This window comes from Phyllopteryx taeniolatus, chromosome 1, assembly GCF_024500385.1.
Source record: "Phyllopteryx taeniolatus isolate TA_2022b chromosome 1, UOR_Ptae_1.2, whole genome shotgun sequence".
Classification (NCBI taxonomy): domain Eukaryota; kingdom Metazoa; phylum Chordata; class Actinopteri; order Syngnathiformes; family Syngnathidae; genus Phyllopteryx; species Phyllopteryx taeniolatus.
Genome location: NC_084502.1, coordinates 758,061 through 782,019, shown reverse-complemented (window position 1 = coordinate 782,019; position 23,959 = coordinate 758,061). Strand labels below are relative to the sequence as shown.

General features: G+C 43.9%; 1 protein-coding gene across 2 annotated transcripts in view; it reads right to left on the bottom strand.

Annotated features, from left to right (window-relative positions):
- The window catches only part of LOC133480180 (neural cell adhesion molecule L1.1-like), a 44,494-nt gene extending 20,995 nt beyond the window's left edge, over positions 1-23,499 (bottom strand). For both annotated transcript variants that reach the window (XM_061777954.1, XM_061778028.1), the window contains exons 1-12: positions 23,350-23,499; positions 9,693-9,955; positions 8,469-8,580; positions 7,751-7,920; positions 7,046-7,168; positions 6,489-6,659; positions 5,963-6,077; positions 5,703-5,887; positions 4,714-4,845; positions 2,809-2,952; positions 2,586-2,701; positions 1,011-1,167 (exon numbers count right to left, since the gene is read on the bottom strand). In XM_061777954.1, the coding sequence (XP_061633938.1) occupies positions 1,011-1,167; positions 2,586-2,701; positions 2,809-2,952; positions 4,714-4,845; positions 5,703-5,887; positions 5,963-6,077; positions 6,489-6,659; positions 7,046-7,168; positions 7,751-7,920; positions 8,469-8,580; positions 9,693-9,813 (1,546 nt within the window). In that variant the 5' untranslated portion in view covers positions 9,814-9,955; positions 23,350-23,499. The remainder of the gene's footprint in view (positions 1-1,010; positions 1,168-2,585; positions 2,702-2,808; positions 2,953-4,713; positions 4,846-5,702; positions 5,888-5,962; positions 6,078-6,488; positions 6,660-7,045; positions 7,169-7,750; positions 7,921-8,468; positions 8,581-9,692; positions 9,956-23,349) is intronic.
- Positions 23,500-23,959: the final 460 nt, after the last annotated feature.

Below are 23,959 nucleotides of genomic sequence, written 5' to 3'. Positions count from 1 at the left end.
TGCGTCTGCTACGGTCTCGCAACTTCGAGCAAGAGCGGCCAACGTCTGGAAAAAGTTGACAAAATGTCCTTGAAAAGCTTCTTTAAGGCCACGTGGAATTTCGAAGGTCGAGCAGATGTGGGCAAACGTTTGATTTTGAAAACCAACAGATTGGTCAATTAACAATTGTATTGTTTCTTTTTGTCATGAAACACAATCATTCTCATTTCAAAATTGTATTATTAAGATGGTATCAAATGATAATCAGTTAACCAATTGTTTCATCAAACAAATTATTAAATTTATAAATCAAATTGTTTATTTTACTCATATTTCTTTTATTTTTTGGTTGAAAGTAAATCATTTTTTAAGGCGATGAATGAATAAATACTCTTTATTTTAACCAATTTTCACAGAAAACAACAAATTTAATGCGGCGCATATTACAGGACTTTCAATAAAGTCAATGCTCGGTGGGCCGGCTTTGCCCACCCCCGATTTTGAGAGTTGTGAATAGCATCAGATCACAACTGCAACTTGAAATAATATTCATAATAAACCTTTTAGATTAGATTAGATTTTCTGCTGCTTATGCTCAATTGTCTAACGAAAACTATTTACATTGAAAAAAAAACATTTTTATTCGAATGAGCTTAATCAACGATAAGGCACTTAGCTAATTAAATGAATGTTTTAATTTAAAACAAAATGGACACAAATGTAATATTTTTTTATTTATTTTTATAAAAGAATTGGGAACTCTGGACCAGTTTGCTACAACTGAAGTGAAGGTCTAAAAAAAGAAAGTTTGAATAATGTGGAGCCACTATTTTAAATAACACTTTCCTCTTGTTGTCATTTGAAGTCCATTTCGTGGTGTCTCACATGCCGATGTTCCGATGTGAAAACGTGCACATTTGTGATTTTATTTCGTTTACATTTCTCTTTGCAAGATCATGAAAATACCAGTAATCGTTATTCTTATTCTGCTCGTGATATCTGTGTCGTCTCGAGGCGTGCGTGACACTCACTGAACACTTCCAAGTGAGCGTTGATGGAGATGTTGGTGTTTTGGATCAAGCAAGTGTACATGCCCCTGTCGCCGGGGCCCACGTCGGACAACTCCAGCGTCCCGTTGGTCAGCAGGAATACACGAGGGTCCGACAACAGGGGGGCCCAATCCTCCCACTCCCTAAAAAAAAAAAAGAACCATGTGTGTCAATTTGGGAATCCTAGATTGGAACGGTGGAGGTCCACAGTGTGGAAAAGTCCAGAAGCTTCAATCCACAGCATCAAATGGTAATAATGATGAGACACAGCTGGTAGAACACAAGTGCAAGTAATACTACGTTTAAAATAATAATACATTTTATTTGTAAGCACCTTTGCAGGCCCCCAAGGGAAAGCGATAATTGCCTGTCACGTCTTGCAGAGACCGTGAGGAACCACAAACTTGTATATTTTGAAGCAAAAAAATTTTATATACTGTAAACAGTAATTCCCCACACACTTGCAGTTTAGTATTCACTAATTTACAGAGTTGTGTTTTTTCCATGGAACATACCCTCTTTTATTTGCTGAAATTTGTTTTTGTGTGCTTTTCTGTAACACGCTAAGAGGCCATTAGGAGGCGCCGAAGCCGTGGCTCAATAGGAACAGTCGGTCCGAGGTGGGAGACTGGTTAGCACGTCTGCCTCACAGTTCTAAGGTTGTGGGTTCAAATCCGGCCTGGCCTGTGTGGAGTTTGCATGTTCTCCCCGTGCCTGCGTGGCTTTTCTCAAGGCACTCCGGTTTCCTGCCACATCCCAAAAAACATGCAGGCTAGGTTAATTGAAGTCTCTAAATTGCCCGTAGGTGTGAATGTGAGTGCGAATGGTTGTTGGTTTATGTGTGCCCTGCGATTGGCTGGCGACCAGTTCAGGGTGTGCACCGCTTGCTGCCCGAGGATGGCTGGGATAGGCTCCAGCACGCCCGCGACCCGAGTGAGGAGAAGCGGCTCAGAAAATGGATGGATAGATGGATGGAGTTAGAAATCGAGTTTCATGGTGGTTAGCACGTGTGCCTCACAATTCTGAGGTTGAGGGTTCGAATCTTGGCTCTGGCCCTTGTTGGCATGTTGCCCCCACACTTGCATCTGGTTTCTGGGGGTTAGCCAGCTTCGAGCCACATTTCCAAAACATGTTAGCTATAGTTTACACGTGAAAAATGTTAATGGATGATTGTTTATACGTCTCTATATTGACAAGCATTCCAGGGTGTGACCCCTGTGATGGGCTCCAGCTCACCTGAAACCCTAATAAGGACAAGCGGTATAGAAAATGGATGGATGGGTGGTTCTTATCTGAGCTCGATAGACAGTATGTATTTTTTTCGGTCATTCTCCATCGTTGTGTCTTTTCCTTCAAATGCTTGGGCTGGCTTTAAGTGAGGAGGTGGTTTGGGTATGGCGTTTGAAAGTCTGCTAATGTCTTTCCATGTGGACATTTTGTATATGCATTTGGGTGTGGCCACCACCCATCAGCTGCTGGCTGCTCTGCGGCTACTATTCACTTTTGCTCATTGTTGCTTTACCCCGACCTACTGCTTTACGGGTCATGTGAAGGCACTCGCCATTTGACGTGAGGGAGCGGTGAGCCGAAAGTCTCGCAGGACATCTTGACGGTCCCGCCCGCCGTGACCCGGTACACGACGCCGTCTGAGGACAGGATCTGAGGGGGGAGCTCTGAGAGGCACACAGAAGTCCACGTTCAGCTCAGCCATTCAACGAGACACCGGAAGGGTCATTTATTAAACGCGTCTGGTCAAATCCGATGTTCCTGAAAGACGTACTGACGACGTGGAGGTAGGCGTTGAGCAGGATGGAGCCGTGTTCGTTGGCGGCTTCGCACTGATACACCGCCGTGTCGCTCAGCAGGACGTCCCTCAGCTTCAGCACGCCGCCCGACACGCTGCGGCGAGTGTCCTCGTCCACCGCTGAGGAAACAAAGCGAGATCACCGGCAGACGCTTTGACAACTGAATTCGTCCAACTTCGTGGGAATTACTTAGTCCGGTGTTATCAAATGATTCCGTTAGAGTTACTGTAACAATACCATACGGCAGGTGTCCCCAACCACCGGTCCGCGGGCCGGTACCGGGCCGTGAGGCATTGTTACCTGGCCGCAATGACCAATTTATATAATTTCTGTTGTATTGCAATTCGCGTGTCAATGTGTTTTATATTGAAAATTGCCCCACCAGCTGCGCGTCTCAATTGACACGTCGAGACTCGAACGCTTCTGTTTCCGGTCCGAGCGGGCCGGCTAACGGCGGGAGAGCTCAAAGAACGTAATCATTTCATAAACTAATTCAGTTTTTTGGGATGTGGGAGGAAAGCGGAGCGCCCGGAGAAAACCCACGCAGGCACGGGGAGAACATGCAAACTCCACACAGGCGGGGCCGGGATTTGAACCCCGGTCCTCAGAACTGTAAGGCAGATGTGCTGACCAGTCGTCCACCGTGCCGCCTCACCTCATCCAATATTATTATTTTTATTGGTTTTATGTTTTTACTGTTTTACTTGGTGCCTGTTCATATTCTCTTGGATGTATTGCTGGTCTTATTGTGCCACTGTCTTTTCAAGGATATTTTAACCTTATTCTCATTATTACACTATTATGTCTGCTCGTAGTGCCTGAGAATTATGTTTTCTGTTGTCTGAAGTGTTTTAATGTTGTCGTTGAAATTTCGCTTAATGACAATCAAGTTTATCCAGCTGCTGATCCTAATATCAATATATTGTCCCACCCCGAACTATTGCTGTACGGAAATAAAACAATGGTATGTCCAGCCTGCGCTTGCGTGGGTTTTTTGCGGCTGTTCCGGCTTCCTCACACATTCTGAAACAATACGTTAGGTTAATTGAAGACTAAATTGTCCATATGTGTGAAGGTGCTTGTGAATGCTTGTTTTTCTACACAGTACGTGCCATGACATTGACTGGTCCCAGTCGTTGTTTATTTATATGTGCCCTGCGATTGGCAGGTCTCCAGTCAGGTCTGCCCTGGAAAAATTACTATTTCACTCAATTGGTCTGAAAATTCCTTATTTACTACAAATGTATCTTTGTTCATCTCTGCCAGCGGCATGTTGCGAAAGCTTTTCCACTGGATGACAGAAGGTACAATAAACCTGTGTCTCCACCTGTTAGCATTCATACAGCGGACTGTCGATATCTCAGGCATCGGGACAAAACCTGTTTTGTCCAATTTGAGTCTATGTCAAATTTTGTCACAAATTGATACTAATGGTCTGTCCCCACGTGGGTCTGTCATTTTTTTAAATGACGGACCACTCTAAAGTGTTGAAAATGTCTTGCTCTCTTTGACGATAAAACGTTAACTTGTCAACAAACGTCGGGTTTATTTTGTTTCCTGAAAAGTGCTGGTTTTGGCGATACATGGATTCCGCCCAATGCCAGCGATACTGTATGTACTTGTACAACAGAATATTACTGTTGTGTTCAACTAAAGAGGCTCAGCTTTCGCATGAGGTAAGTACATTTGGGACCAAATGGAGATGAACTCGAAATCAATGAATAACTATAAATATCAATCAATATTTGCATTTTGTGACACATTCGTTTGGTGGCGTACTGTGAGCTTTTTCTAATGTAATATACTGTATGTGCCTTGGCTTGCTAAATGTTGAAAGAGCAAGAAGAAGATTGGGACCAAACAGCGGTGAGGGAGGTTACCTGAGAGCGGCTGCCCGTTGATGCTCCAGGTCACGTTGGGCGTCGGGATGCCTTCCGCCAGACAGTCCAATCGCACGGTTTCGCCTGGAGCGTAACGCAGGTTCTGGGGTTCCTTCACCCAGTAGGGAGCAGCTTTATATGGCAAAAGGAACAAGGCATTGTTTTTGCAGCGACAAAACTAAAGGGAAATACAGTCTAAAAATTAAGCACCGCCTATTTGCTTTTTGCTATTTTTTTCTTCAGGGATTCACTGAATTATTTCACTACTTGCGGATTCTCTTGCGGAATATTTGTGAGTGTTCCGTAATGCCCTATGTGGAGGTGGGCGTGATTTATCATTGGCTTGGGGGTCTTTGGATCTACAGCAGATTCATCTGGTGACAGCTTTGACAAAAATGTTGAGGGAGATATCTGTGATGCACCGGGAACAAACGACAGTCAAAACACCGCAGTTGGAGTTGCTTCAGGCCCAGATGGAGAGGCAGACCCGGCTGCTGGAGGGCCTGCTTTCCCGGTCGGGGGTGGTAAATCACACCCACCTCCACACCCTAAAAGGTCAAAAGATGGCACAGAAGCCCAGCCTAATAGCAATAAATAATGTCTAGGTATGTTGAGGTCACTGATGGTGTAGTTGTACATTTGACAGACTTCAGGTTCAGTTCCCACTCAGTGACGGTGTGAATGTGAGTGCGAACGGTTGTCCGTGTCTATATGTGCCCCGCGACTGACTGGTGATCAGTTCAGGGTGTAGTCCGCCGTTTGCCCGAAGTCAGCTCTGATAGGAAGGTAAGTATGGCCTGGGTTGTTAGCGGAAGTTACGGAGCGTCTTCAACACTTGTAGGTTTTTGCTATGCTTTGTGGCATTTATTTTAGGGTTATGTAAGATGCGTTTGAAACGATAGCAATGTGTTTTGGGATCATAATTGAAGGTATATTTGCAGTTTAGCAATTCTAACGTTTTTTTTGGGGGGGGGGGTGTGAGCACCGACCTTCAACAGTGACGGTGAAGGAGTGCACGCTGGAGCCGTGGGCATTGAATGCTCGACACTCGTACTCGCCGTCGTCGCTCTGACTGACGCTGTCGAAGTAGAGCAAGCGGTTGTAGTTTTCCGGGTGCCCGCCGGTTTCATCCAGGTTGCCGTCCTTCTTCTTCCACTCCACTTTTGGAGTCGGACTAAAAAAAGGAAGAAAATGCTCAGGCGGGACGTGTGAGAGGAAAACAGGAAGTGGGTGGAAAACAGATCCTTACAGGCCTTTGGGAATACATTCCAAGGTAAGACTTTGGCCGCGGAGCGCTAGGACCGACGAGTGGGAGCCGCTCGGGTGGAAGATGTGAGGCGGCTTGCCGTGAACAACGTCGTTACCTGTACCAAAGATCAATGTGTTAATCAATCGCGTCACTGATAGCCAATCAATCAATTCATACATCCATCAACTACCAGTCAGTTAGTCACTTGTTATTTTTAGTTAGACCGGATGTGCAAGCACAACTGTGCCTTTGATCGTGCTATCCGTGCTTTTGTCCCACCACTAACTAACCATGTATGGGACGAGATAATGATACGGTATCGCTATTTTCTAACGCTGTATCATAAAAGATCATGATACTGATATCAATATTTTGTCCCACTCCTCACTGATGTTGTAAGGTAATACATAACGATACGGTGCATGGTGGCATCTTTATTTTGTGTATTGTATTTTGTTTGCGCGTGTGCGCACATGTTGTGTATGCGTGCATGCATGTGCGTGCGTGCGTGCGTGTGTCCACTCACTGGGCAGCACAGTTAAGGCGATGGCGGTGTCGGGCAAGATGGTTCTGGCTGCCGTGTACTGGGCGTTGCAGATGTAATCCACTCGGCTGTCGCTCTTGAGCAGATTAGCGAAGTACAAGTTGCCGTTGAGGCCGACCGTCACTCTGTCACTCTGCCTTATGTGCACCATCTCTGCAAGTAAATACACACAGGACACTCACGTCGAGTCCATGTCGACATGACACACAACTCATGGCCCTTCTTCCAGTCTTAGATTTTTTTTTTGTCCACTCAGATTTCAGTTTCTGTGTGTTGCCATGTCAATGTAATCTGTCCCGGGCCTTCAGAATCCCCATCACTGGCTCAGGACAAATAGGCACTATGAAGAAAAGTTTTTTTTTTTATACAACACAAAATAAGGTATATTACCCTCTTATTAGGGGAAAAAAAGATATAATTCAAACATTTTTTAAAGATGTAAAAACAAAACAAACAAAAAAAAAATACTTATACACAGTATTTTTTTGCTATTTTCTTCTTTTTATGATTTTTAAATATTATAAACATTTCAAACTCACTCTTGTCCATCCAGTGTATGAGTGGCGGGGTGGAGCTCGGCGGAGGCTTGCAGGACAGGACCATGCTCTCGCCCACGTACGCTTGCCGGCGGAACTTCTTCTGCTTCTGCAGGACTGGCTGGGCTACAACACACACACACGCACACACGCACACACACATACACACGCACGCACGCACGCACACACACGCACGCACACACAAAGGCCATATAATGTTAGCGACAATTGGACAGTCACAGTACAAAAGAATAACAACATGAAAGAATGAAAAAAAGAATGAAAGCAGAAGTGGATGTGGCAACTGCGCATTAATAACGACTATATATGTATATATGAATGTATATAAACAGACAGTAAGTAGATGCACACACACACACACACATGCACACACATGTACACACACACTGACATCACTGCTCTGGTTCCTGGAAATGGTTACCGCGGCAACAAGAGATGAGAGAGCAGAAAAGGCGGACCCAGTCAACCTCACTGAGTCATTCAAATGTGTGTGTGTTTATTATTGTACAGGTAGGTGGTTTCATACGCTAGGTATTTAGCTGGGTACGATGGTGGGTCGGATGGTAGGTCGTATAAGCGGGTAGGTGGGTAGGTAGCTAGCTATCCAGTTGGCTTGCTGGGTAGTTAGGTACTGTAGGTGGCTCAGCTAGGTAGGTAGGTTTGGTATGAAGGTTGGTAGAATCTCACCCTCCACATTGATGCGCACTGTCTGCGTCATGGCGGTGCCTAGCATGTTGGAGGCGTAACATCGGAACATTCCCTGGTACAATTCCAATTCTTCGTCCCCGTCGACCTCCAGCGTTCCGCTTCCCGTCCGCTCCGACCCGAACGTCCGCCCGTCCTTCACCCAGCGGAACCTAGCGAGGGGGGAAACAGGAGAAATGAGCTCATCGTTCGGGGAACATTTGTTGCCACGGTGACAGAAAGGCCTGCAGGGACAACGAGCCCAAAGTAAGCATGACGGATGCCACTGTCAACACATTCTATTCTGCGCTTTCTTCATGACTATAGGAATTATTGTTTGTCTATTGGAAGACATCAATTAAGGCAATAAATAGGTGGTGTGATGGCCCTCTTCATTATGTTTGATAGTACACTAAATTTGAAAAAACAAACCAAAAAAGAACCCAGACACCAATTTGACGAAGCAATATGATATTGTGGAATGTCTAACATAACAGGACACATGCCACAAATTAAATGAACACGAAAAATGCCTTAATACGTGTAAAGTCATATATGCATACGAGAAAAAATAAGGCAAATAAACAACGTGAACACAGATTATTTCAGTACCTATTCAAACATCTGTGATCCTAATGATGCCAAACGGTACAGAAGAAAATGATAAATAGATAGTCGGATGCACATTTCCTATGTAATATGCGGTCAACGAGAGACGTACGTGGGCGGCGGGTTGCCGGAGGCCTCGCACGGCAGATTGATGTCATCACGGGAAAAAGCCGTATACGACGTCTTCAGCTCTGAGGGCGCCGTGAGCACAGGCGGCTGTGAAACTGACAACACACGCGCACGCACGCGCACAAATATGACACATGATTTCACACCTTGGCATTTGCAAGCCTTGCCCCGAGTGTTGACTTGCTGAGGAAAATACACGGTAGAAAAATACAAATCAAACACATCACCACGCCAATGGCAGAGTCACTTACTGTTGGTCGCTTTGTCTGTTTGTCCGCACGGAAGCCAGAAGAGAAGGCAAGAGGGCAAACGTTTAGCGAAACCGTAAAAGAATAAAAGTTAATGATACGGTGCGCAACGATATCGATATTTTGCCCCACCTGTAACTCTTGCTGTTTATTAAGCGATAATACTACACTCATAAACATTTGGTCCTACCGCTGACGGACACTGCATCACAAGACATATTGATACAACAATATCTATATTTTGTCACACACCTGATTGATGATTGCGTCATAATAGATATTTTGTAGCGAGCTTAAGCGATGCTGAGACGATATGATACATTGACTGGAAAAAATGATATTTCTCTCTTTGACTAATTGAAGCCATATGGTAAAGATAAATGCTGTACGGTACATTGCGAGAGCAATATTTTGTTCCAGCCCTAATTGTGACCATAACATCGAAGGTAACGATACGACACATTCATTGCAATAACAATATTTTACCCCACTCCTAATTGACAGTGTATCATAGTAAACAATGATATCATACATTAAGAACATTCAGTACATCCCCCCGTAAATTAATGTTATCACAATTGAAGACGATATGCTACACCCATTACAATATTAATGTTTTGTAGCACGCTTAACTGATACTGTAACATTAGAGACGATGCAATGCATTCATTGCGATAAGAACATTTCATCACGCGCCTTATTGATACTATCTCGTAATAGAAAACTGTATGTTACATACATTATGATATTGATATTTTGTAGCATGCTTCATCAAGACAACTAATAAATTCATTGAGATTATGACATTTTGGCCTATGCCTAATTGATACGGTCTCGTAATAGCATTTCTTTGCGGTAGCCTTAATTGACACATCGCATTACTGAGAGTTTCTTCGACATTTCGTAAAAGCTCGCCATACGATATCGACGCGGTACGGACACGACGGTACGATACTCACAGCCTTGCGGGATGACGAGGGCTCCCTGAGCCAGCCGAGGTGCGGGCGGCGAGAGGAAGGTCAAAGGGAGGAGGAGGAGGAGGAGGATGGGGAGGAAGGGGAGGCCCATCGACACGCACATGTCTCAATGTCCCATTGACACACACGCATTCATGAAGGCACACGCGCACACGCGCGAGCACGTCGTCTCTGCCTGGGACCCTCCTGGCGATGTAACGACGTCACGGCGAGAGTCAAGGTGGCGCTTTGGCGGTCCACTGATACTGTGAGGAGGAGGGAAAGGAAGAAGAAGGGACGGGGGAGGGGTGATGGGGGGGCAAAGGGGGTTGACCCATAGAACAAAGGGAAGATGGTTGGGGGGGGGGCCATTAAAGTCAATCCAATGATCACACACACAGAGAATTTGGTTTCAAAACTGTAAATATAAAACCACCAAAACAGTGTTAAATGGCAGCAATTTCACAAATTACACAAATTTTACAGTCCAAATATGGGAAAAGAATCATATTTCACAGTTGCCTTTGCAGGCAACTGTCAAACAAACAAATATCAAATATATCAAAATCCTGTGAAGCCACGCAGTTCCCAGAATGCATTGCACTCTGCAATGTTGAATGATTGCTGTCATAAGGATGTTAATTATTGTCGTTCGCGTGTGTTCATATAACAATAGTTTGTTCAATTCGAGCTGAGTGTTATTCATTAGTAACATTGATGCTATTGTTGTTTCACTTCGAATTTCCTGCATTGTAGTGAGTTAGAATGCCGTTATCTTTGATGTGATGTTGTTTGTGTCATTAAAGAAAAGAAATTGGCAAACTGCCCGATAATTGCCAATTGTAAATAATTCGTTTAATTCGCAGCATGTTCTGCTTCCTTGCACTTAACAACAAACAAGTATTCCTCCTTGCGTGTTCACGACGAAGTGACATTTTCGGGGTCGTGTCGGGGACCCGTAAAAACACAACAAACATTTCACGCAACTTCACTGAAGGCAAGTTTCTTGTTTCCCAATGAAGTTGGGACGTTGGGTTAAACATAAATAAAAACAGAATACAATGATTTGCAAATCATGCTCGACCTATATTTAATTGAATACACTACAAAGACAAGATATTGAATGTTCAAACTGATACACTTCATTGTTTTTAGCAAATAATCATGAACGTAGAACTTTATGGCTGCAAAGAAATACAGCTCATCTATTATTATCAATTATATATTATGAGACCGTCTCGATTAAGCATGCTACAAAATAACAATATCGCGTGATGAAATGGACATTGCACCCCAAATCATGACCGACTGTGGATATTTCACGCTGCACCTCACGCAGCTTGGGTTCTGTTCTTCACCAGCCTTCCTCCTAACCCTCGGACCTTGATTCCCGAATGAAAGGCACACTTTACTTTCATCGGAAAAGAGGACCTCGGACCGCCGGCCGACAGTCCGGTCCTTCTCCTGCCACATTTTGCCCTTCCGTTGATATGCTTGGACACAGCCAGCCTCCTGAGCTATGAACGTTTGTGGCTTACCAATCCTACGGAGGCTATCAATGATGGTCTTGTGGCCACTTATTCAACCCAACTGAGACAATTGAACCAAACTGAAGCAATTTCAGGGCACCTGGGGAAACCTGTGCAGGTGCTTCGCGTTTAGGAGGTGATGAGTGTGTGACACTCCGTTTAAAACATTTATGGCCTGCAAAATTTCGGCTGATTTCTTCACAGTATTCCAATTTTTTGAATGATGGTGTATAGTTTATATCGTACGTTTATGGACATTGTGTATATACATTAGTCAATATCAAAAGACATGAAAAGATGCTTGCACCAGAAAGCTGTCGTCCATCTATGGTTAGATTTCCCTCTTCACTACTGAGGGAATTCTGTTGTTTCTTCTCCTCCGCTGAGTAATATGCTTGCGCCGAACGAGATTTCTTTTTTCATCCACTTCATTCGCTGCTCATCGAGGCGTCCATCTATCAGACGACTATATTCGTCTTCGTCTCTTCCCCACAGGAACCTTCTTTTGTACGTGCTCCTTTTACGTGGCGCCCTAACGCTCGGACTGAGACGTCACGGTCAGGCCGTCGGAACCCGCTGACAAGCTTGACTTCCTAAAACTCCACCTCTAAAACACTTCGTTTATTTTCACTTTTACTGGATGAATGTTATTTGAAGCGCTGTCTTGTACTGTTTTCGTGTCATGTTTTTTTCCCCCGTGTGTCCCTTGTCAACGGTCAAGTCTCGTCTTGCTCGTTAGGCTTTCGTTTTCGCCTGTTCTCATCAGCCCTTGTGTCTCGCAATCAGCTCCCTCCCGCCACTCGTGTCTTGTCCAGGCGTGCCTCGTTGTCTCCTGATTTAGTTTCCTGCTTTCTGTCAGTCTGGTTTGGATCATTGTTGTTGTCAGTCACAGTCCGCTGGTCTTGTCTTGTTTCTTTTTTTTAGTGACTTTATTCCCAGTGTTTGTTTGTTGCATTAATTTTTTTTACATTTTTGTTTTGGGATTATCATACATGCCTTGTTTGCCTTTATGTTTTTGAAAATAAATCTTTATTCGGGGGTAGAGTCTCCTCCACTACCGCCTTTGCTCTCGGCTTCCTGCATTTGGGTCCACTGCCTCGCTGAATAATCCAATGAAAAGGAAGTCCTTGTTAGTATCTTTTTTTCTTTCTTTCTCAGAAATGTGAACAAAGCATGCTGACAAGTCAGACCCAATTACATCATACTTTGTGACATTAATGAGTGCACGCACACACACACACACACACACACACGCAAGCCTTATCGTCCATCTGCTCTGTGACATTTTCTTTCTAAACTACAGGACAACATTTCTGTTCAAATGGTTTGCATAAATGCTGAGCTAAAATGCTGTGCAATCAAATTTTTGTGAGACTAAAAAAGCTTGTTTTAATTGATAGCGGTAGTTATCTGTCTTGTAAAATAGATTTTTAATGTCAATGAGGTTATTTTGAAAAGAAATTGTATTTAATTTCAATTGAAATTAGTTTGCTCATTTTTTTAAATGTAATTGAAAATTTGAAGGTTATGGTGCTTTTGAAGCAATGAAAGAAAAACCTTTGAAGCGTCGATGTGTGACACCGAGCGCCGAGATGAATTGAGCTATTCAAAAAGGTAAATCATGAATAACTCCAAGAAAAGAAACGTTTTCCATGAAAACACAACATGTAATGCGACATGATGTATTCATTCAAAACAAACATCGCTCGCGCCTCACAGGTGCCAGCTTACAATCGTGTGTGAAAATGAAGGTGACCACTTTTGCGGCCATGACGTGCCGATGCTGTACGCTGCGACTCAGAAGCAAAAAGTCTCATTTTCCCTTTTCATTCAAGTTGACAGCTGATTGGACACTGAAGCAGATGACATTTTTGGTTCGAATTTTTGGGTTGGCTGCAGGTGCATGATCCCAGTTTGGCTTAAATTTGACTTGGACTATTCTATTTGAAAGTAAGCTTCAATCAAGAGTTCCCCCCCCCAAAAAAAATTGTTACATGCAGAAATAACATTTTGCATTCCTGGAGCAGTTCATTGATTTCCGAAATGCAACACACTATACTGTAGTTTTCTTTATACACACAGGTTTAAAAAAATGCAGCGTTTTGTGGCTGCTATACCGGGTCGGTCTGGAACAGGGGCTCGCTGTAAAACATGCAGCCCTTTAGTTATTCATTTTATTTTATGAGAAGTTCTTCAGTATGATCCATGGCTTTTTTCTGCTGTTCTCTATTGTCAATGTAGCAGAAAACAACAAAAGGAAGGCGTGGTAAGGCCCATTTGTTCGTACGTCTCTGCTTCTACTCAGGCCAACAAAGCAGAAGCTTTCTTGTCCAAATGCCGGACGCCCCCGAGGCGGCGGCCATCTCGGCTAATGTTAAATACACGCGGCCCCGCCCCCTCAATCCCCACCAGCGTCCTGGGACGTCCCGCGGAAGCGGAGGGGCGGTTTGCTGGGAGGCCTGAGGGGAGGAGGCAGGGTGGGTGCAGGTGGGACAATCTAATCGGGGGTGGGCTGGGTTTGAGGTTGTGTGTGGCCACGTGTGTGCGTGTGTGAAGTGGGGACAGGAGGGGGACATCGAGGAAAATGGGGGTGCAGGTGGACGAATAGTGCCCGGCGGAGCGAGAAATTAACTCATTGATAGATTCCGATCTGCAGGGAAGAATCTGGAAGTGTGGCGGGAGATACGGGGGGGGGGGGGGGGGGGGTGGGGATATGCGCTCACACACACGCACACACAAAAGCAATATAATGTCAGCGACAATTGGACAGTCACAATACAAAAGAATAATAACATCAAAGAATGAAAAAAGGAGAATGAAAGCAGAAGTGGATGTGGCAACTGCGCATTAATAACGACTACATATGTATATATGAATGTATATAAACAGACAGTCAGTAGTATGCAAAAGTCCAACATTCGATTTGCGGTTCTTGAAATGCCAGAATGACTTTAAATAAGGAGAAAGTCACATACAGAACCTCCGCCAGGGCACAACTGTTAATAAAAGTGGGGGGAAATTTTAATTGAGATTTTTGTTTGTTTGTCCAATTATTTATTCGTTGTGGAGCATTATGAGCAGACTGTAGATGTCATTACGACTGGGAGGTTGACGGGTTGCATTAATGGCATCGTGACTCAAACGGTAGAAAATATACCAAATAAATATTCCTGTACAGTGGAACCTTGATTTAATGGACTAACGGGGGAGGGGTCGTCCGTTAAATCCGATTGTCTGTTAAATTGAAGCACTTGTGGCCTAAAAACAACAGTCGAGTACAAAATTATTGGTTTTTTTATTTGTTTTTGTTTGTGGGGTAAAAAAAAAACCCCAGTGCAGTACAAAATGATTTAAATAAATACAAAAAGAAGTTTTAAAATGTTTGAAAACTTTTAAAGTGTAGCCAAATTTACCTCACTGGTGCATGAAAGGTGTGATTTTGAGCTCCAGCTGAACACTATTTTCTGTCCGTTAAAGCCGAAGTCCGTTAAATCGGGGTCCGTTAAATTGAGGTTCCACTATTTGTAACTTTACCCAGACTGAGACTGTTTTCACGCAATCATGCTAAATGTATTTGTCCTATTTTAGAAAAAGACCAAAAAACAAAGCTAAAAACATGCACTGTATTATTATGTAAGCAGTTGAAAAGACCAACAATAGTAACATGATCATCTTCCCCATGCGTGTGCATGTGTGTGTTTGTGTGTGTGTGATTGGTAAACTGCTGATGTCGCCCACATCAGACTTCATGAATATGAAACACAAGTGTAATTTTAATAAAGTGCCTCTGAGATTAACGTCTGTCCAAAGGCCCGTGCGTGTGTGTGTGTGTGTGTGTGTGTGTGTGTGTGGCTGTTCGCATGTGTATTATAATGCTAATTAGCAAAAGCAGACAGACTTCAAACAAATGCTTAGTGAAGAAATGTTTTTAATCTGAAAAATGCACTGCAAAATGTGATGTATTTTCTTTTAAAAACACCTTTTTTCATATTTATGATCAGTGTTAGCCACAGCAGGCGTTAATGTCAGTTTGAGTTGATTACATGCTTCTCGCTCACGTTCGCTAACCTTAGCACAAGACAAAACCAAGTGTCATGGGGGGGGGGGGCGTCTGATGCCTGGCTTCCCTGGGGGTAGAGGGGGGGCATGTGGGGCGTTGGGGGTGGTTGGCTCGGGGGCTGGCATTAGGTCCCTGCGGCCCCCACCGGGTGGCCAGTTGTCGGGGCGCCTCGGTGTGGCCGGTGGACCGCCATGGGTCCCTCGGTGTGGGACGTGTCCCGTCCGCCGGGCTGTTCTCGGGTGGACCTCGGGCCCGATCCCGCCCCTCGATTGATTGGGTGGGGTCCTCAGCCTCCGCGGTGCAGGCACAGCAATTCTTCTCTCAGTCTTTGTGCATGTAAAACGGCGTCAATTCACTTGCATGTGTCCGCAGGCAGGCACGCACCCCTGGGACTCTTTCACTGGGTGTGGGGTCACACTTTCTGCGACAAATAACTCATGAATATGCGAATTGCTTGTGTATCCCCTCACTCATACTCACGTCCTATAGACTTTTATAATTTATATAGTCAATCCCACCACACTTCAGTTGCACAGCTGGGTTCACAACCCTTGTCCTGCATGCTTCTTCTCCTGTCCTTGTCCTGTTCCTTCTTGTCCTGTCCTTCCCTCACAGCATGTAGCACTACAGCCCCACGCAACACTCATATTTAATGTTTCATTGTTGTGGATGATGTAATGACTTACTTCTCTCACCCCGTTTACAATTTGTGCTTTGTCTTCTGTCGCCGTTTCTCTCTCCCCTTGAGAAACCTTGTTCTGTTCGACTCTGATTCTCAATAAACTTCAATTATAATACTAAGAAACCACAGCGGAAGCTTAAAAACTCCACTGTGACACAGTAAAACTGTTCCGGCATACAAGGGACACAGCGCTTCCATTCTGCTTGACCGGACAGCTGAACAGGACAACAACAACAACAACAACAACAAACAAGCAAGCCCACAACAGTAGCCAGTTATAATAAATGTTGTTTATTTAGGCCTACTATGTTGCTGAAACGTTGAGTATTGCAGTGTTGTATCTAAACGAGTTTAATGAACAAAAGTTCATGGACTAGTTCATATTTTGGGCAAATGTGAACTTAAACTAGTTGATTTCTGTCTGATGAACGTAATTGAGAACACGTCAAAGGATTTCAGTCAGGGATGAGCAGCATTAGCTTCTGCTAATAAGGTTGGGGGGTAGGTATTTTTTCCCCTAAATTTATTGATTAAAAAAGAAAGAAAAAACAACACACATAAAAGGATCATCAGATTCCATAATCAATAAAAGAAAATTCAATATGAATCATGTTGAAAAGGGAATGGAAGAAGTCAATTAAAACACTGCAGCTCGGGTTCTGACCAGAACAAAGAGATCAAAACACATTACTCCAGTTCTGAAGTCTCTACATTGGCTCCCAGGCAGCAAAAGGGTTGTCTTTAAAGTTCTGCGCCTGGTCTAGAAACCGAGAAAGTGGTTTTGGTCCTGAATACATAAAAGACATGCTAATTGAATATCAACCCAGTCGGGTTCTGAGATCTGCAGATTCAGATCAGATGGTGGAGCACAATCCAAAGCAAACATGGTGAAGCAGCATGTGGTTGTTTTGCCGCTTCTATTTTCTCATGCTTACAATTGAGCTCTTTTAAAGCGCATAAAAATCATGTTTGAAATCTTTTACCTTTGTGTTCATTTCATAATTTTAGTCTCTACTTTGTTTTTGAATGTCTTTTCCTCTTTGTCTTTAAATGCTTTTAAATGTTGTACTTTTAACCATGTAAAGCACATTGAGTTGCGTTGTGTATGAAATGTGCTATGTAAAAACTCTGCCTTGATCTGACAGGAAACAAAAGAAATAATCCATAGGTCAAACAAAGCAGGAGATCTTGCATTTTCTTGGGTTTTTCTTCAATTGGTTGAATTATGACACATTTTGAGTTGCACAGACTATGTAACACCTTCAGATGTAATGCAGTAATTATATTGAATACTAAAGTTCCTCTCATGGAACCATCGTTGTTCAGCATTCACACTCATTTTGGAGGCCATTCAACGTGGAAACACCCCCCGACCCCCTGACCCCCACCATGCACCTCAGGACGCCCCCCACACACGTTTCTCAGCACAACAATTGAAGCAGTGCAGAAGTCAGTCATTAGTGACACTAGGTGGTTGCATAAACAAGAGCAGAGCCGGCGAGGCTCTATTAGCCTCGGCCCCGGAGGGCCGGGTGGGCGGGGGCAGGCGGGGTTGGGTGGGGGGGGGGGGGGGGGGGGCATTAACAGCAGCTGGAGCCCCGTGGGCGGCCCGTGCGAGCCATCCGTCAACGTAGACGGGCCACACGGTGCACGCTGATGTTTTCATTTTGACAGCGCGGAAACGTCGTGAGGTGCCGTTGTCGTGGCAACCCAGCAATGCGCACTTAAACAACAGCATGTCAGGGTTAGGGTTTCAACTCAGCCTGGATTAGATACTGAAATTAGGGTTATACGACAAAATCAGGGTTTCAAATTATCAGTTAGTGTTCCAAGTTTGAGTTTCTGGCGAGTTCAGGATTTCGAGCTAGGGTTTGAAATTTGGGTTTGGTTTTTAAATTAGGGTTTCAAGACAAAGTTAGCGTTTGAAATTAGGATCAGGGTTTAAAATTCGAGTTTGAAGCAAAGCTTAGGCTTTCAAATTTGGGGAGCAATGCAGTGTTAGGGTTTCAAGTGAAGTTAGCGTTTCAAATTCGTAATTTGAGTAAGAGTTAAGGTTTCAGACATGGAGTAGGGTTTCGAAATAGGGTTTCAGCCACGGTTAGGGTTTCAACTAGAGATAGACCAATTTGTGTTTTGTTTTGTTTTTTTCAGATTTGATACCGATTAGTAGTAGTCAAGGAGGTCAATAACTGATATTTGATTGCAATTTTGGTTACATTTGGGGAAAAAACCTCCTCCTTCTAAAGCCGACGCTTGTGATTGGCTTTCTCTGGTCACGTGCCATTCTGCCGTAGTCTCAAACATGACATCATTTTCCAAATATGACCCGGATGTGCCACTTTGTGCTGCAATCTATTAGTTTGTCTGAGATGGTTTTCATCCACTTCTTTCGAAGTTTGAGTCGAAATGTAATCCCTAACTCTTAGGCTTTTTATTCTCTCGCATCCCCCCGCATCCTCCCGCATCCTCCCGCATCCTCCCGCATCCTCCCGCTTCCTCTCGCATCCTCTCGCATCCTCTTGCACCCTCTTGCATGCTGCTCAGCCGGATGATTATCTCATCGTATCGATGGAAAAAACCTCAGTGAGCGCATGCGAGCTGCCAGGAGCCGGGACGCCTTCCCGTCACTCCCAATGTCGCCATAGCAACCGCCGACTCCAGCAGCAGCGGAAGCGAGTGCTAGCCCATCCCCCACGCGGCCCCTCCTTCTTCACCTCCCTTCCCCCCCCGCTCTGTCCCGCCGCATGGCCACACCCTGTGTCTAACACACACACACACACACACACACACACAGCCTCCTTTCGGTCCAATGGAATAGTTTGTAATTGCCGCAGGTCACCGTGATTCTAAAATATTTTAATGGTTGGGATTTCAAATGGCGGCACGGTGGGCGACTGGTTAGCACGTCTGCCTCACGACCCGCGAGGGGTGGGAAGTGGTACAGAAAATGGATGGATGGATTTCAAATGAGGCCAGTTTTAGGATTTCAAATTAGGGTTTCAAGTTTAAAGTTAGACTCGGAATTTATGAATAGGGTTTCAAGCCAGGATTAGCGTTTCAAATAAGGTTTTGAAATAAAGGTTAGTGTTTCAAATAAAGATTAGGGTTTCAAATTAGAGTTTAAAGCTGGTGTTAAGGATTCAAGTAAAAGTGATGGTTTGAAATTGGGGTTTCAAGCCAGTTTTAAGGTTTCAAATTAGGATTTAAAGGTAGCGTTAGGGATTCAAGTTGAGTGATTCAAATTAGGGTTTCAAGAGAAGGTTAGGGTTTCCAATTAGGGTCTCAAGTCACGGTGAGGGGTTTCATTTAGGATTTTAAGGTCAGAGTTAGGGTTTCAAACAAGAGTTAGGGTCTCAAGCTAAAGCAAGTGTTTAAAATTCTGGTGGCAGGGCTGTTGTTAGGGTTTCAAATGAGGGTTTAAAGTTTATAAAAAAGTGTTACGGATTCACGTTAAAGTGACAGTTTCAAATTAAGGTTCCAAGCTAGGGTTTCAAGTTAGGGTCTTAAACCAGATTTAGGGTTTTGAGTTAGGGTTTTAAGACAAGGTTATGGTATGTAGTTACAGTTGAATATTTTGGCTTTCAAACCAGAAGTTGGACTTCCAAATTAAGGTTTCAAGTAAGAGTCATGGTTTCAAACAAATGTTAAGATTGTGTAGGATTTCAAACTAGGATTAGCATTTCAAGTTCGGGTTTCAAGTGGAGGTTTCGAGATAGAATCAAACAAGCGTTAGGGTTTCAAGCCAGGGTTTGGCGTTTGAGGGTTTTTAGTCCGGGTGAGGGTTTTAACTTTGCAAATTTCAAGGCACGCTTTCAAATGAGGGTTTCAAATGACCCCTGACGAATCTGACCGCTTTTCGGGAACATCTCAGTTGAGAACAAGAAAGAAACAGTGGCCCAAATGCTTTGTCATGAAATGTAACAAACATTTCGGGAAACGTTTCGCAATAACCACCGAGACGGGAAAACATGTCGGAGCATAACAAGCTCCTGTTTCACCCACGCGTTAGGGAAAGCGCACTTGTCACAGTTCCGGCGCACTCGTCACAAAAGCGGTCTTATTATTCCACTACGTGTCCGTTAAAAGCATTCTATTCGCCGCATCTGAGGGGATTCAAAGCCAAACGGCACAGAGTGGCCGTGATGGCGTCGGAAGCGAGGCCGCGAAGAAAGACGACATTCCTCGCCGGCCCGCACAAAGACGCCTTTCTGCACAGCCAGAAACGCTCGTCACAAAAAAGAAGCAGATGATGAATCAGAGAGGAAGAGGGAGGGGCCCGGATGAAGATTGACGTCCACATCGTTTCATTTGCTCCGGCCAGGCCTCCATCTGACCAACACGCACACACGCACACTCGCACTCCTTCACCACTGCAAACTCTTTAAGTGCATCCGGAGACTTTATATGTTGTCTTCAAAGTGTCTGTAAAGTCATTTTCGTGTTTAGCGGAGGACCCGTTGACGTCGAATGCGCAGAGGAGCTAATAAAGCCGTTCAATCGGCAATTTGGCTGCTTCGTGCCTTTATTGCTGCCGCCACCCAGCTCAGCTGCGCAACGACAGAAGGGAGTTAACCCCGAGGAGGACAAGCTCGGCCCCGGAGAAGGAGAAGTCGGGCGACCGTAGCGGGCAAGGTTAACAATGTTCATAATTCAAAATGTTTAAAAAGTACCAAAAATGACCTAGTTCATAGTTCTGTTTTTTTTCCCTAATATGCTGCTGACGGGCTATTCCCCGGAAATGACTGGCATGACATTTTTTCATTGTTGCCCCCCATTCAGTCCACACCAGTAGCCAGCTGCAGCTGTCAAAATAAATTCCATATTATGACAGTGTGATCGCACGGTGTTTTAACTGAAGCGTTCTGATACAAACAATAATGTTCCCAGTAATCCATTTTTACAACGTTGTACTGCATTACAAAACAACCAAAGAACATATTCACTCCCATATACGCAGTGTCCCTGAAAGCACCTCGCACAAGCTACTCACAAAGCCCTTCCCAAGAGCCCCCCAAGACTCTCGAGAAACTCATCCCAAGCTCTTCTCTAGCTCTTCGCGAGCTCTTCCCAAAGTGCTTTCCACAAGCTCCTCACAAAGCACTTTACAAGTTTCCAAAGCTCCACACAAAACTTTTCCCAACTCTCTTCCCAAGCTATACAAGCACTTCACAAAGCATTTACCAAAAGCTATACAAGGCTCTTCGAAAGCTCTTCGCAAACCTTTTTTCAAAGCCCTTCCTAAGGTCCTCCTGACAAGCTCTTCACAAAGCTCTGGCCAAGCTCTTCTCAGGGCTCTACCCAAAGCTCTTCCCGAGCTCCACACGAGCTCTTCCCACTTTCTGACAAAACACTTTACAAGCTCTTCCCTAACTCTATACAAAGCTCTTGTCACAGCTCTCCACAAGCTCATCACAAGCTATTCTGAGAGATCTTCCCAAATTCTTAGGAGCCAAATCTAACCTGGGTTGTTAGTGGAAGTTACAGAGAGTCTTTGGCGTCCTGGGTTTATTTTATTATTTATTTTTCAATCAAATCATGTATAAGCCATTTTATTTGTTTTTAGGGTAATGCTGTAAGACGAGTTTGAAATGACATTACAGTGTTCTGGGATCATAGTTAACGCGCCTTCACCAAGACTAAAGACCATTGCATCCTTATCTGATCGCATGTAGCAGTCTGCCAGCCTCACGCTGCCGCCAATCATTTGGCGGCCAAACGCATCAAGTAATCCACAGATTTCATCCCCGGCGCCAACCGCTCAACCTCATCCCTCATCTGATCTGCTTCGAAGTCCTCCGACAAATCCTCGCAGAGTTCATCTTGGGCCTTCCTCAAAAGGTGTTTGGGCCTCAAACAACGTTACCGGGGAGGCGTGGCAGGAATTCTGGAGTCAAGACACCAGCGGACAAACACGGTCAGCTGGCCGCTCCGAAAGAGACAAGGGTGTTGACACTGTCAACAAAGCAAACAAAAATGGAGGACATCGCGACCATTCTCTGTCCGCCAATCAACAGCCTGCACTGTGCCGAACTCCGCCCCTTTGTGCCACAACAGAAGGCTGCCGAAATGCAGGGGTGAAGCAAGCTGTGCAAAATGTTTATAAATGCATATATCAGTGATTCTCAAAGTTTTTACACCAAGTACCACCTAAAAAATATACTCGGCACTCCAAGTGCCGCCATAACGAGCGACATTAAAATATAGTCGCCCAAGTGTTGAGCAAAAACCAAGCATTTGTTGTAAGCCACTGTAACATGCACTGTTTGAACATGAACACGCTGTTAAAAGTAGAAAGATAATGCACTTCAATCATGATTCAATTAAAATATTAAAAGTATTGTCCGTAAAATTGAAATTGAAATTGTGTGTTTGAAAACAAGTCGTTCTAAAAGATGGATTGTCGGTCAAAGTGGAATATTTTACATTTTTAGAATTTGCTTTCCATTGCAAATTAGAATCTCTTCTCAATTGCCTTGCCTGGATAAATAAAGGTTAAATAAAAGAAAGGTAATAATCATTACAACAAATAAACTTGTACTCAATTTTGTGTTCATTTGTGCTCCTCTATTGTTTCCCCCAAATTTCTTGTACTCATGATAATCCCTCATGGAAAATTCAAGTTATATTTGGAGAAGCAGATGAAACCCATCCAACAGGGCTGCCTTCTAGGCCTTTTTTTCTTCTTTTTTTTCCCCAATACCACTCTTCTCCACAACAGTTTAACTTTCATGGAAACAATATTAACAAAGTTATGTTGAATGTACTCCATCAATCATCATCGTCAATCGTCAAAGCGACACACCAGGCTTCGTGAGTGGCAGAAATGTCTAATTACTGCAATTTGTAAAGACGCACTACATTTCATGTCACTTGCATGTGCACAAACACGCATAAACTCTTTATTTCTCCTCAATTTAACGCTCAGGTATGACATGTTGACAGGTTATAAGCGTTTCATACCCAAGTAGGTAACAGGAGAATTGATCATCCAACAATGTATAATAAAAGAAACATCACAATTGAAAAATAAACGCCATTAGTATTAAGTAAATGTTCAGTGCATTTTTTCCCCCCACTTTCCCTTTTCCATCCCTTTTGTGAATAAATTTTTTTTCTTCAATTTAAACCCCCATGTTTTTTTATTTTTTTTGGGTAGTGTGTTCAACTCGAAGCCGGGTCCGTTAAGATGGAAAACGAGGAAGTGAGAGTGCATCCCTCATGCTCCTACCTGCTGTTCTATCATTGATGGGAGTAGTCGTTGCAGCACACACACACACACACACACACACACACACACACACACACACACACACACTGTATATATAGTCTCACGCACCCAATACAAATGTATACTATAGATACAGTATTATATAAAGCGATGGCTCTCACCTTTACAAGCCTTTTCTGTGGATCGTGTGGATTCTTCTTCTCGGCCCGTGTTATATGCCGCAGCAGCACATAAAACACGCCCGTCTCCTCCTGCCTCCTCCCTCCTGCTCCTCGCTCTCTCATTGGCTGCCTCACCCAGATGACATCGGCCTCTCTCTCTGTTTCTCTATCTCAATCTCTCGATGTATTCCCCGGGTACATCCCGCCGCTGCCCTCCTCCACTTTCATCTTCCTCCATCCCGTCTGCTCTCTCGCTCTCTTTTTTTTTTTTTTTTTTTTTTTTTTTTTTTACTGTCGAGTGGAGGTCATAGCAGTATCTTCTGATTTATGATGTCATTCTCCTGCCTATAAATTAACCAAATAGGTTGGAACCCTGGACAATGTGGTCAACTATTACATTTTTTTTCTTCGTAATAATACTTGAGACTAATCGGAAGAAAAACATTCACGAAAAATAAAATAAAACCATCACACCAAAAGAAGAACAATCGCCCAACACCAGCCACATGGCAGAGACACTGATTTATAGTGACTTTTGACCTTTGACCAGTGACCCTTTCTACTTTTTTTATTTGTTACTTGTACTACTTTTAGTTTACATTTTAATTTT